Here is a 14,139-nt window from a genome sequence, read left to right as displayed (position 1 = left end):
CAGCCATTACCCGCTAGTGACGCCAGCAGCCATCCTCCGGGGACCCAGTAGGACTACCTACAGCCTTGGATACCACCTTCCATTCCCAGCAAGGCCACCAACACTATCCTAAAAGGTTAGTTATCATTCATAGCACAGTACCATTTATTATAATTACAATAGTACCAATATATATATACGTATATGGTAGGTATTTAGGGTGACTTTTCCTAGGGTGCTGACATAATTCATTTTTCCCCATAAGCTCTATTGGTTGTCCAGCATGTTTTTGGTCCAACACAGGACCCATGCATGACAATATTACCGTGTTGGATGCGAGGGTACTGTATATATATATGTGTGTGTGTGTGTGTGTGTGTGTGTGTGTGTGTGTGTGTGTGTGTTTTCACTGTATAAGGGGAGACCTTGATAACTGCCAGGTGAAGTCCTGTGGAGAGACCACATAATTAGGATACTTGACTGGAAAGGAAACTGTGTAGTCGTCTGATGAATAAGAGGGACAAATGTAAGTAGAGAATACTGCTTTTCAAACTGTATGTACAGTGTATTCTGTATCATTTGTGCAGTAAGACATGTGAAGTGTACACTTCTAATTTTCTTACATTCTTTCAGTTTCCAAGTTTTCTAATGAGCAGATTGCACCGTTGGTCAGCAAAATGGATGCTGAGAGTCATATGGATGAGAAAGTTCGCAAGGGACTCTTTGAGAATGGGGTGAGTCACCAGAATTACTTGTTACAGATGATGTCCTTTAATATTCCTATTTTGCAGTCTGAAATCAAAGTATGGTACAGCATATTCTTCAGTGTCCCTGCCAATTGCTGATATAAACATTTTCATTTCTTCATCATCTATTCTTGTGTCACCCCACGAGGAGCGTCGGAGTCCGGGGCTAGGCAAGTTGGTCCCGAGATTTAAGATGAGAATGACCAGCCTCACTCATCCCTGAGTGGCATTACATGGGTAATAAACTCCAACCACCCCTTGGATGTAAACCTGCAGAGGCTCAATCTGATTGGAGTGCCTTAATTACTCACTAAACCACCAGGCACCATAATTTGGTTATATGGTTACCACCCAGCATAATGAATGATTTCCTAGTGTACAGGAAACTGTTTGGCAAGTCACTCAGTGTAGAGTCACCCATAGGCAGAAGGATGAGGAAACAATGGAGGAAAGAAAGACAGAAGCGGGAGTGTAAAGCCACCTGCAGGTAGAAGGAAGAGGAAAGAATAAAGAAAATAAAGACAGAAGCAGAAGGATGGAAGAGAGGAAAGGGCAGACACTTTAGAGCAGCACTACATTGAGTGAGTGGTTAGTAGGCGCCCCCACCTACCACATTTCAAGAGGCAGAAAAGGGTTGGCATCTGCATAGCCTGTACTGTAGTTAGTATAACACATTATTTGATAAATTACTGTACAGGCAAATTAAAAGAAACATTCTAAAACAGCACTGTACCACTAGTGTACTCATCATTATTATGAAGGTTTGTTGACTACATTGGTGTCTTTATTTATTAATATAGGTAAATAGCATAGCATGACACTGTAAGAGCAGCTGTAGCTGATTTATTACTACAATCCAGTATCAGTAAGTCATCATCATCATCGGATCCTGTGTTGCCCCATGAGGAGGATAGGAGCCCGGGGCAAGGCAAGTTGGTCCTGACATTTAAGATGAGAGTGACCAGTCTCACTCATCCTTTAGTGGCATTATGTGAGCAATAAACCCCAACCACCACTTGGATATAAACCAACACAGGCTCAATCCAGTTGCAGTGCCTTAATTACCCACTAAAACACCAGGTGCTGTAGTTTGGATATATGGTTACCACCCAGCATAGTAAATGGTTTCCTGGTGTACAGGAAACCATTTGGCTTGTCTCTTAGCGTAGAGTCACCCATAGACAGAAGGAAGAGGAAGGAAAGAAGGACCTAAGAGGATAGAAAAGAGGAACACCATCCATGAGCATCGTGCGAATGGATGGTGAGTGCCTCAACCTACCACTATCAGTAAGTAATTAGTGTTACTGACAGAGTGTGAAACTGTATAATGTTACCAGTCAAGGTGGTAATTTTGCCTTATCCACATGGGCTTAAAACTCCAGTGTGTGGCCAGAGGTTTTTGACAATGCAGTGCCACCAGGAAACATACTAGTCATTCAACTTTAAATATTTAGACTGTTGTAGCCTAGCCTCAGCTCTCTAGATCTCTTTGTCATCAGTCATCACTACTCCAAGCTGCACTCCCTTATCATACACTTCTGCTTTGTCATTCCACATTGTTTACAATCTTGTACTGTACTTTTTTTCCTTCCCAATTAACATTGTACTAAAATACTGTACAGATACCTTATATTCATACCGTTCCATCTATCACAGTTCATGGGAATAGAGATTGAGGAGGAATATGGTGGCTGTGGCTCAACATTCTTTGTGACAAACTTAGTGGTGGAAGAGCTGGCTAAGGTGGACCCGTCAGTAAGCGCGATGTGTGATATCCAGAATTCAATAATAAACACACTACTTCGCAGACTGGGTACACAGGAACAGAAGGACAAATATCTACCGAAGCTGGCTCAAGAGTATGTAAGTACTGTTTATGCAGTTTGCCTGTCTTAAAAATTTTGACAAAATTGCATAAATAGGTGAAGAGTCGACAGCTCATATGGGCTGATGTTTAAAGTGTTCTTTGTACCAATAGTTGCCCAAGCTTTGTAGTGTGTGTGTGCACGAGTGCATGCGTGCGTGCGATTGTGTGTGTGTGTGTGTGTGTGTGTGTGTGTGTGTGTGTGTGTGTGTGTGTGTGTGTGTGTGTGTGTGTACAGTAAAAGTCCTCCAATCCGACCGCCAGTAATCCAAAAATCCCAGTACTCCAAATTTGTCACGGCGAAATTTTTTGAAATTTTCTGGGCTTTATCTAAGGATTTAACTGGCTTGGACTTGCCCTAGGACTTGGATGTACAGACATACCTCAACTTATGAGCATTCAAGACCTGAGCATTTCAAAGATGCAAACATGAAAAAAATAATGAACATTTCTCAGGTACGAACGTAACCACGAAAAACTAATTTAGCTTGTAGTGGCCCGTTGCGACCACTTTTGAACGTGGCAGGTGACAGTAGTTGCGAGGTGGGTCACTAGACAGCAGTGTGGGTGTTAGGTGGCTAACCCGCCATCTTTTGTTTTTGTTTTGTTCTGTTCACCTGGAGGAGAGAGGATTGCTGCTCATTGTGCTTTTAGTATTTTCATTCCATTTAATATGGCTGATAAGTGGCAGAGTCTATGCTGTTGTGCATAATGCCCTGGCCTGCTGTCGTCTCATCCTTGACAAGGAAAAGAAGAATGCTTCCCAGTCGTCAATCACGAGGTTTTTCTCAAGGGTGGAAATGAAATTAGATGAACCACAGCCTTCAACCTCCTTTGCCAAGGTTTCAGCCACATTCATTCAACCTGCTTCTCCCGAAAATCCCAACTCGCCCACAGTTCTCTCCTCACCCGCATCTTCCAGCTAACTTCACTCCTCCACCTGCCTCCTCTCACTTCCTGCAAGTTCTGCTATGTCTGTCCTCAGGTGAGCTACAGTAATGTTTATAAAATAACTCTGTTATCGCTTATGTCCAATGTATATTTACAACTGACAAAACAACTGAAATGCTTGCCACATCCACATGTTCGCAGGTGGCAAACGTTCCATTATCTTTCGTCAGTTGTATATAGGCATCAGACAATAGCAGGAACAGGGTTGTGTCTTATACTGTATGTTTTTCTTGGGTATTTTTTATGTTACTTTATGCATTTATATTTCATAATACAATATAAATTGCTTAAGAACATTTAAAACCCTACCGACAGATCAGTGAGCAGTACAGTTTTTTTATGTTGTATGTGTAGTACTGTAAGGGGTTTTCATTTTGCAAGCAAAATCAGCTTGCGAACGGCCTCTTGGAACCAATTATGTTCGTAAGTTGAGGTATGTCTGTACCTGCCTGTAACTGTTCATCCATACTTATGTGCATTTCCAGTGAGTAAAACAATAACTAATATAATTTTAAGTGTTTATTTAATGATCATGTACATATTTGTAATGTTTTCAAAGGGCCTTCCTAATAGTCCAAAAAAAACAATAGTCCAAAAGACTCTCAGTCCCCTGCAGCTCAGATTACAAGACTTTTACGGTATATAGTTTAATAATGTAATGCGTGAGTAGCAATTGTCATCTGAAACCTTAATTCCCACTAAGAGGTGGGATGAATTAGAATCCAGAAACAGAGAAAAACACAGTACAGTAGTAAGAGGACTATCAAACATCCTAACTGAAATGGATCGCAGTCACTTACATATTGTCTAAGTCGTCAAAATCCTGGTCACACCTCTTCAAGCTGAACCATTTGCACATTATTTTTTATTTTTCTTTAAAGATGAGCTTCACATACACTTGTCATAGTCATTCTGCCAATTTCCAAGTTTAAAAACAGGAGTGCCAGACCCTTCTCATGTCCTTATTTGTAGGTACGATAAAAGTCCTGTAATCCAAATCGCAGGGGACCGAGGGTCTTTCGGACTGTTGTTGTTTTTTTGCAAACTATTAGGAGGGCCCTTTGAAAACATTAGAAATATGTACATGATCATTTAATAAACACTTAAAACTATATGGGTTATTGTTTTACTCTCCAGAAATTCATAGAAATATAGATGAATAGTTGCAGGCAGGTACATCCAAGTCCAAGCCAGATAAATCCTTAGATAAAGCCCAGAAAAAACTGAAGAAAGACCAGAAAAAACTGAAGAAAGACCAGAAAAATCTGTAACATTTCGCCTTGACAAATTTGGAGTGTTGGGATTTTCGGATTATTGATGGTCGGATTGGAGGACTTTTACTGTACTATACTTCATAATTTTATTTACTTCTGTACAATTGATACTGTAAATTAAGGAATATAGGGACATTATAGGTACCAGTAGAACTTTTAAGGCAACTGTACTATAATTTACTTTGAACCCTGTGGCAAACACACATCATCAAAAGAGTTGACTTGTAACAAGAAATTACTGTACAATTTTTTGTTGTGTAAGGAGTATGCTTAAACCCTACATTATTCGCAGTCTGGTAGTTTCTGTTTGTCGGAGGCTGAGGCTGGCTCCGATGCCTTTTCCATGAAAACCACAGCCAAAAAAGATGGCAGCAACTTCATCATCAATGGCTCCAAGATGTGGATCTCCTCAGCACCATACTCAGGGGTCTTCCTGGTCATGGCCAATGCCGACGTCACAGCTGTTAGTTCACAGGAAGTTTTCTTTTATCATTATGTGCCTTTTGTTGTGCATGTATGTACTGTATTGTAGTGTTCTAGATGCAGTCTCCCCTCCTCCCATTTTTGTGCCAATATTATGATGAGGGGAGGGGATACCAGACCCCTGCTTCTACCTTCATACATCTTAATTTTGCAGAGATTTTTGTAATTTTTTTAGCTTATTTCTTATAGCTTAGTGGCAGAAAAAGCCAATGCCATGATTCTGTAGTGTTTCCAGGCAGTTCCTCATGAGTAGCACCATATTCTGTTTCTAATCTTGTGTTGCAGATTAGCATTCAAGATGGAGGGATGGCAGTTTGAAGTTACAGTGAACAGAGTTTAATAATTTTTTTTTATGACACATAAGGAACATACCTTGGCCAGCATTTTTTATCTCCATTCCCCAGATTAAGAAAATTTAGTAACTTAATGTAAAGCAATATCACTGTACAGTAGTGTAAGAGTGTATTCTGTTATGCTAAGAGATTGTTGACCAAGCTAGCATGCTTAGGTCTTTTCAGTTAGATGGCAGCCCTCGATGTATTGTGATTCTGAGCCATTTCCTTACTCAGTTCAATATCCCTGATGTCTCCATGTAGAAATTCATCTAAAATAAAAGATTACATTACATCAGTACCCTTATGCAAGTACACACAGTCATCAGTTCTTGCAAGATAATGTGTTTTTGTAAGGCACACTAGATGAAGTGTATAAGTATCACACCATTATATTTTCTCCAAAGGGTTATCGGGGAATCACTTGCTTCCTGGTTGATGCCGGGACACCAGGTCTTATTGTGGGCAAAATGGAGGACAAGCTGGGTCTTCGAGCCTCTGCCACCTGTGCTGTGCACTTTGACAATGTTGTGGTGAGTATTAGCCTCAGGCTACTAGATAGCTCTACTTGCTACTTAGTTATTCCACAGAGTTCATATTTTGCTGATTATATGCCATCCTTAGTTTGAAGTCACAGTGTAAGTTTTGGCCATACTCTTATTAATATATATGGATTACTGTTCCAAGCTGTATCCTGGACTTAGGCCCCACACATTTTATGTACAGTACCTTCATACCAGTACTATCCAAGGCATATTATTAATGAGTCAACTGACACAGGTGCTGACATGACAGCATTTTAATTGAGAAAGTACATTCTTTCCTCTTCCTTCTGCCTATGGGTGACTTTACACTCCCTCTTCTGTCTTTCTTTCCTTCATTCTTTCCTCTTCGTTCTGCCTGTGGGTGACTCTACACTGAGTGACAAGCCAAATGGTTTCCTGTACACCAGGAAACCATTTACTGTACTATGCTGGGTGTAAACCATATAACCAAATTTTGGCACCTGGTGGTTTAGTGGGTAATTATGGCACTCCAATTGGATTGAGCCGGTAAAAGTTTATATCGAAGGGGTGGTTGGGGTTTATTGGTCACATAATGCCACTCAGGGATGAATGAGGCTGGTCACTCTCATCTTAAATGTCAGGACCAACTTGCCTAGCCCCAGGCTCCTACGCTTCTCATGGGGCAACATAGGGTTAGATGATGGACGGATGGATGGACAAAATATAGGAAAGTTGCAGAGATCAACGCCTTTGTTCATGGCCAGGAACTGGGATAAGGTCCCAGCTACTGATCTGAGCATCTCTCACATCAGTAGTCCCTAAGTATTCCTGGTGGAGTAGGTGGAGTGGGCATCCTAGTGTGCATGAAGTAGCCGGCAGATGAGGGTGTGCAAGGAGATACAGTGAGTCTTCAATATATGAAAGGGACAGGGACCAAAAAAAACTTTCGTAATCCGAAATTTCATATATCGGAACGATTTTCCCCATTGAAACATACATAGAAATGGGGGGATGCATCCAAGGACCCCATCAGACTCCCCTCCTCTTTTGAAGTAAGTAATACCTGTAGATGTAGAGAACGAGGTGGCCATTTTCTTGTACAGTCGACCCTCTGTCTTCGCGGGGGTTAGGGGCCTGAGACCCCCGCGAAGATCGAAAATCCGTGTAAAATTGGTGTCCCCCTAAAAACACCCCTAGCCCCCCATTTCCTTCTTTAATGAAAGAAAACCCCTGTGTACATGTCAATAAACACTTTATTTATAATTAAAGTATGAAAAAATAGTTCAATTGCATAGGTGGATGGCCGCTTACACCGCTCATCACAGCTACACTCTCACCCTCCACCACCGTTACCAGGATTTTCCCTCCCGTAACTTATCCAGCAATTCTACCTTCTCCAGCAGGGTCATTACCTTCTTCTGGCACTTTGGGGTGCCTTCAGGAGATGTCTTGGCTGCTCTCTTAGGGCCCATGGTAGATAAAATGATGGTGTCACAGAGAGATCAGCAAGTACAAGCACACAAGCGTGGTCATAGTGAGAATGGGTTTCGGGACAATTCGCCGTTACAACAATAACAAGACAATTCGCCGTCAGGACGATTCCCTGTCATTTATTTACATACTATAATAGTCTTTTAAATATACGAGTTTTAAAAGTGGTGGTGGTTTATTGTTTTTATAAAAAATGTAGTGACATCTGTTGAGACTCAGCCATATCTTTCCCCACGGTTTGCATCCACTATGGCCGATCAGAATAACACGTTGGATATTGTCATTTGAGATGAATATATACTTGTACCTCTTCAGAGTCATTTTAAAATATACCCAGGATGTTGCAGTACCAATGAAAATTAATGAAGACAGCTATGGGTGATGCTAGAATATAATTCAAAGTCGACTACAGTGAAGTAGTAACACATTAATTATTGGCTAAAAGTGCAACTTATAAATGATATCCAAAGCCTACGCTATTGAATGAACATAGACTTTGATAGATCCCCCTGAAAATTAGTTATTAACCCTAACACCGCGGGCATGTTTCCCAATGTTTTGCGTCTCCAGCGGGGTTATTCGGGCTCCGACAGACTCTCAAAAAATATTTGCCAAAAATCTGTTATTAGTCCTAGAATATTAAAATTACATATGCATATGGCACATACCTTCAGCTTTCTCCTGGGATGTTTGTTGAGCCTTCGTCGATTACCGTAGGACTTGTGGAGACCTCTGAAGTTGGGTAACGAAGTCTCCACTTTACACTTCCCGACAACCCGTAATATGATTACCACAGCCAGATATTAACACTATAAACACTACTCTATGATTATCAAGTAGTTTGGGATCCATACTCCAAATAAAAACCACTGTGAAAGCAATGAAAATTACGAGCGCTTATGACCTTCCCACTTGCGCTAGTTCGCTGTTGGTATTCTGTCATTTATTATTCATAAAACCCCTCACACTTTATATTTCTATTACTATAGAACACTTATTTATATCTGCAGTCTTTATCCATAAGTTTCCTTCAGTAGTATTAGTTTATTGTCACTGTAGGGATTCAATTTCTTTCAGTAAAATACGTAGCATTCACTTTCTCGTCCCGTATACTAGCCTTGAGAGTGAATGTCACTTTCACCTTCACTCTCATAACTCATAGTATTCAGACATGCTAGAGTGAAACTTTCACTTTCATTACTCCTAGTGTATATACTCGTATTCTTATAATATAGTGGTAGGTGGTGGCGACCATCATCCACTCACTTGATGTAGTGCTGCCTACTTCTTCCTTAGCCTTTATCATTCTTTTTCTGTACCTGTCCTCCTCTCTTCCTATTTCTCCCATCTTTCCTGTCACTTCTTATTGCTTTTCTTTCCTTCACAGGTGGCTTTACATTGAGTGACAAGCCTAATGGTTTCTTGTAAGCCAGGAAACCATTTACAACACTGGGTGGTAACCATATAACCAAACCATACGTGTTCCCTATGTGTCAACAAGTGGGTTGGTGGAGGGTTAGTGCCCCTCCCCGTAAAACAAATAACTCAAAGTCAAATGGCCACCCCTTACAGGATTATGGCGTCTGGCAATAGATAGATAGATAGATAGACTACTCATTTACATTTCTATTTACGTTCTCTATTTTATTTACGTTATTTACATTTATATTTTATTTACAGTGTGTTATGCACTGTCACTTGAAGTAACTTATAAAACTATTTTCCACTGTTCACGTATATTTACATTCATTACTTTCACTTGCTGTTTACACATTATTTACACATTATTTACAGTTCCACTTGCACTATTTTACTCAGTAGAAAGATCGTAGTCACTCTTTTATCAATTGTCAGCCCTTTACCTCTTTCCACACGAGGTTTAGTAGGGGGTAAAGGTCACAGGGCCCTTTGCATAGGGGTGAAAAGTCCCTGAAGTCAGCAAGAGCAAACAGACATACCTCCACATTGGAAGATGAGAGTGAACTGATAAGGGTGGGCCGGGGTGGTGGCCTACCTAGGGAAATCCATTACTGCCAATGTTAGCCTCTTGACAGCAGCTAATATATAGCAGTGAAATGATTGGCAGGAAACCTAGACAAAACATTATAAATTAGGTAGTTTCAGGTGAATGTAAATATCACTTAGGCTTCTCCCTTCCCTCCTTATATGTATATTTATTACGAAAATAGATTATACGGCATATTTCAAGGGGAAATAAACAGCGAAAATTAGCGAACGAGTGCACGTGAGGTGTTGTCAGGTGATAATTAGCCAATTCCAGGTGTATGGCACTCTCACTTACCTTATTTCTTTCTTGTATATATTATTTGGTATAAGAATAGGGCATAGGGCTTATTTCAATGGATGAAATCAGTGAAAAATTCCAGGGAAGATTTACTAGCGTAGCACGGCCGGGCAGGCGAGAGGATAGGGTAATGGAGGGGGGGTAGGGAGGGGAGTCAAGAACGGGGAGAAATGGCTAAATTATCAACAATGGATGGGAGTACAGATGAGATTAGGAGTGCTGACTAGTGTTAGACATTGGCAGTACTGATAGATGATATAAGCCACCACTTGGAAGCCCGGGTGAATTCAAAATAACACAGAATCACAAAAGCGACGCCCCCGCTTCGGTATGATCCCTTGCTCCCAAGCGTCACAAAAGTGACGCCCCACGGTTAGGGGGTTAAAGTATTAATTATTCAAAAATAAGTATATTTATAGAATAACGGGGAATCGTCCAGGGTGCGAATTGTCCTGACGGGGAATCATCCATGTTTTGATGGCGAATTGACTTGATGGCGAATTACAGGTATCTCGGAACCTGAGAATGAGAGAGCCTGCCGCGAGAGATTCAAAACAATGCGGGGGTGGCACGGGTGGCGCTGCAGGCAGTATGCAGCATGTGGTGCGCAATTTGAATGTATGTCCATTTTTCTCTGGACTTCAAAAAAGGTGATTTGGTTTCCCTGGTGACAAACCGCGAACAATCGAAACCGCAAACAGAGGAACTGCGAGGACAGAGGGTCGACTGTACATCTCTTTTTTCTTGGGCACAGTCCAAGTTGTGGAAGCTGCAAGGCCTAAAGCACGCCCAATCTCCAATACCCCCTGCCCCTCCTTGTGGTGTTGTATAATTTCCAATTCCCTCTCCAGAGTTAGAGTATGGTGCTGCTTCTTCTTTGCAGCGGGCTCCCCCGATGCTGGAGATGATGCAGGGCGCTTGGGAGGCATGTCTTAACAGTATGAAAAGGTGTAGAGCTGCAAAAATATCCTCACGTACAGCAAAGCTGCGAGGAGGGACGTGGACTCGGTCTTAGGACAATTTGCCATCAAAACATGGACGATTCCCTGTCAGGACAATTCGCACCCAGGACGATTCCCCGTCATTCTATAAATATACTTAATATTAATTGAATAATACTATAATAACTAATTTCATGGGGAACTATCAAAGTCTATGTTCCTTCAACAGCATAGGCTTTGGATATTATTCATAATTTGCACTTGTAGTCAATAATTAACTTGCTTCTGCCTCGCTGTAGTTAACTTTGAATAATAATCTGGCGTCTCCCATAGCTGTCTTCAGTAATTTTTATTTTAATTTTTGGATGTAGTCGGTTGAGATTGATTGATTAGCTGAGAATGTAGACGTACTGTGAAGATTATTCTTATAATTTTAGAGTATGTCGATCGTTCACTTGAGGTTTTTAGGCATTTATATAAATGCCAATGTCTCATATGTAACCTTATGTTAAACGATGAAGTGAAACATCATACGTCACCTGATTCATGTTTCAACATATTTATATTTTTTTCCATTAATACCAACTATTTGATGCAATATTTTACATTTATTATAAAAAGAATAAACCACCATCACCTTTATAACTCATATAAATCGAAAACTAATATACTGTACTTGCTAACTAACTGATATGCAAATAAATGACGGGGAATCGACCTGACGGCGAATTGTCCCGAAACTGTGGACTCAACTGAGAAGCATGCGAAAAACTGTTTACCAGAGAGGAGTTAATTCATTTCCTCGCCGCAAGCGAGCGCCCATTTTGAATGTTTTGTATTTTCTTTCGTATCACTTCGTATCATTGAGACATACTTTCGTATTGTGGAATTTGTCCTATATTCATTGCTTTTGTAACATAAAAAATTCGTACTTCGGGTTTTCGTTTATCATGGTCTCACAGTATGTTGAAAGTAAGGTGGCCTGTTCTTAGTGAATGGTGGCGGTAAGCACGGAGTATGATGTGACATGGCAGAACAAAGGCATGAGATGACCCTTCAGGAAAATGTGTTGAATGACATGTTGGGCATGAGATGACCCCTCAGGAAAATGTGCTGAATGACATGTTGGGCATGAGATGGCCTTTTCTCACATCTTGTTGTGGCTGTGAATACTGAGTGTTAGCTGCTCAGAACAAACAATGTTGCTCAAAACAAATAGTTTTACATTTTAAAATAGGGAACATTGGTTAGCTGTGCTATTGAACTCTCCCCATGGGCTCACTTGTAGTGGTGCTATCTGGTTTTCCTTCCTGTTGTATGCTGCTGACCTTCATGTCCATTATCTAGCAGAATTTAAGAGGGGATTTTGGTTTAATCATGGCTCATTTCCTCCCTTGTTCTTCCTTTTTTTTCATATGGTTAACTTGTGTACTCTTTATTTTAATTTCTGAAGTCCATGGCTACCACCTGAATTTCTGAGACCAACATCACAATAACGACAAGCTTCCCAGTTTTTTTCTTACACTGTCTTCTGTGCTGTGGTTTCATGCAGGTGCTACTCAGCAAGCCACTAAAAAAGCTTTCAGAAGTAAATCTGTGTTCTACACCACTTGTGTTGACTCTTTTCACCCAAATTCAGTATTCAGCCTAATCATGCCAAAACACAATTTAAAATCAAGAGCTGGGACTTTTTCTTTTCCCCTATGGTAAGCCTGCCACTGGGTCAGCCAACCATGCTGGTTGGGGAATGTTTCTGATGCAGGCCACTGTACATAGTTTCTGGGTTGAATCTGTTACTGTCTCCCTCTCTTACATTTCTGTGTTCACACCTTCCACTCCAGGTGTTTTTCCTGTCGTAAGCTTTTGTGCTCCTGATCATTCTCAAGTATCACTTTAGATTAAGTTAGTCTGATGATTCTAATATCTTAGTTTTACAATATACATCACAGGTCCCTTCTTTCAGTACTTTGGCATAGAGTATATACACTCAATCCTCGTAAATCGCGTGTTCATAATTCACAGACTCATAAATTACGGCTAAGTGGCTGTCAGACTGCCAGCACCCTTAAATCACTGTTAAGTCATGAAAATTGCGGACCTAGGCACCCAAGTGGGCCTTTTCCCAGGAGAATTGTAAACCGCGGCATTCAAATTGAAAATCTTCAAATTGAAAATCGCGACCCAACAACCAATCACCATGCATCCCTGGTGGCAAGTGTGCATACTAATGCCGCCACGTTGTTGTTGTTCTTCCCGCCAGTCCGCACACTACAAACCATCGCTGTGGAATATGAAAGCTACCTGCCTTTTTTTTTTTGTGCACCTCCCCCCCCCCCCACCTTCTGTGGCCCTTCCCGAACCCCCGATGAAGCACTTTAAGCAACATGGTGTCAAGAAGCTGCCGCCGTTGTCGTACAGTCAACTTTTGGAGCTCATTCGTCATGTTGAGAAGGGAGAGAAGTTTTCAGGATGGCGAACGAGTCGACCATAAGGACGATCTACAAAAACAGGGAGAAAGTGAAGAAGTGCGTCGAAGCTTACGGGACTGGGCTTATTGACGGCCGGGTTCGGTGCAGAGATGAGGCAGTAATTTGGACAGAAAGATGTCTGGAGATGTTCGTCCTGAGGCAGGCAAGGAAGAATATTCCGGTCAACGGCTAAGTCATCAGGGAGAAGGCTAAGAGTTTTCACAAACTGGCAAGTCAACGGCTCAGTATCAACCCCCCTAAGCCCTTCCATGCTAGCCATGGGTGGTTGGTTGGGTATGTTTGTGTTTAATGGTGCCTAGATAGGTGTAGGCAGGGTGCTGTGGGGGGTGGTTGGCCAAAGTCCAGACCCAAATTCATTTTTCACATAAGAGTTATTATTTATAAACCACGGAATTTGTAAATCACGGCAGTGGTCCAGACCCAAATTGCCGCAATTTACAAGGATTGAGTGTAATTACTGTACTTTTGTAATACCCCCAGCAGTGGTTCTTAATCTTTTCCTGTTCATTCAGGATGATTTTCTTAAAAGGGAGTACCAGTACATATATCATGCTAAATGTATAAGTGATCTGCATGTATCCTGCTATTTTTTAAAACTTTGGATTTTATTTTTTTTTATTTATTTTATTTTTTTTTAAGTACACTGTACTGCTGGACAGGCACTGAAAATGTGCCTACATACGGTGGCACAATTATCCTGGGTGGAGCAGCTGTGGCATCCACTCAGGAGCCATGCCTCCTCATATTTCCCTGCACCTCAACATGAGAAGAATCCTGG

At 41.2% G+C, this 14,139-nt stretch overlaps 1 protein-coding gene across 1 annotated transcript in view; it reads left to right on the top strand.

The window, feature by feature from the left end:
• LOC145417491 (short/branched chain specific acyl-CoA dehydrogenase, mitochondrial) overlaps window positions 1–14,139 on the top strand; it is a 54,730-nt gene that overhangs the window by 19,654 nt on the left and 20,937 nt on the right. Inside the window, exons 3-6 of the mRNA XM_080286200.1 lie at window positions 613–713; window positions 2,382–2,588; window positions 5,107–5,277; window positions 6,037–6,162. Coding sequence (XP_080142326.1) covers window positions 613–713; window positions 2,382–2,588; window positions 5,107–5,277; window positions 6,037–6,162 — 605 coding nt within the window. The remainder of the gene's footprint in view (window positions 1–612; window positions 714–2,381; window positions 2,589–5,106; window positions 5,278–6,036; window positions 6,163–14,139) is intronic.

Source organism: Coenobita brevimanus, chromosome 110 (genome assembly GCF_032717465.1).
Source record: "Coenobita brevimanus isolate Jiangsu-jjx chromosome 110, ASM3271746v2, whole genome shotgun sequence".
NCBI classification, from domain to species: Eukaryota; Metazoa; Arthropoda; class Malacostraca; order Decapoda; family Coenobitidae; genus Coenobita; species Coenobita brevimanus.
This window is presented reverse-complemented; position numbering and strand designations above follow the sequence as displayed.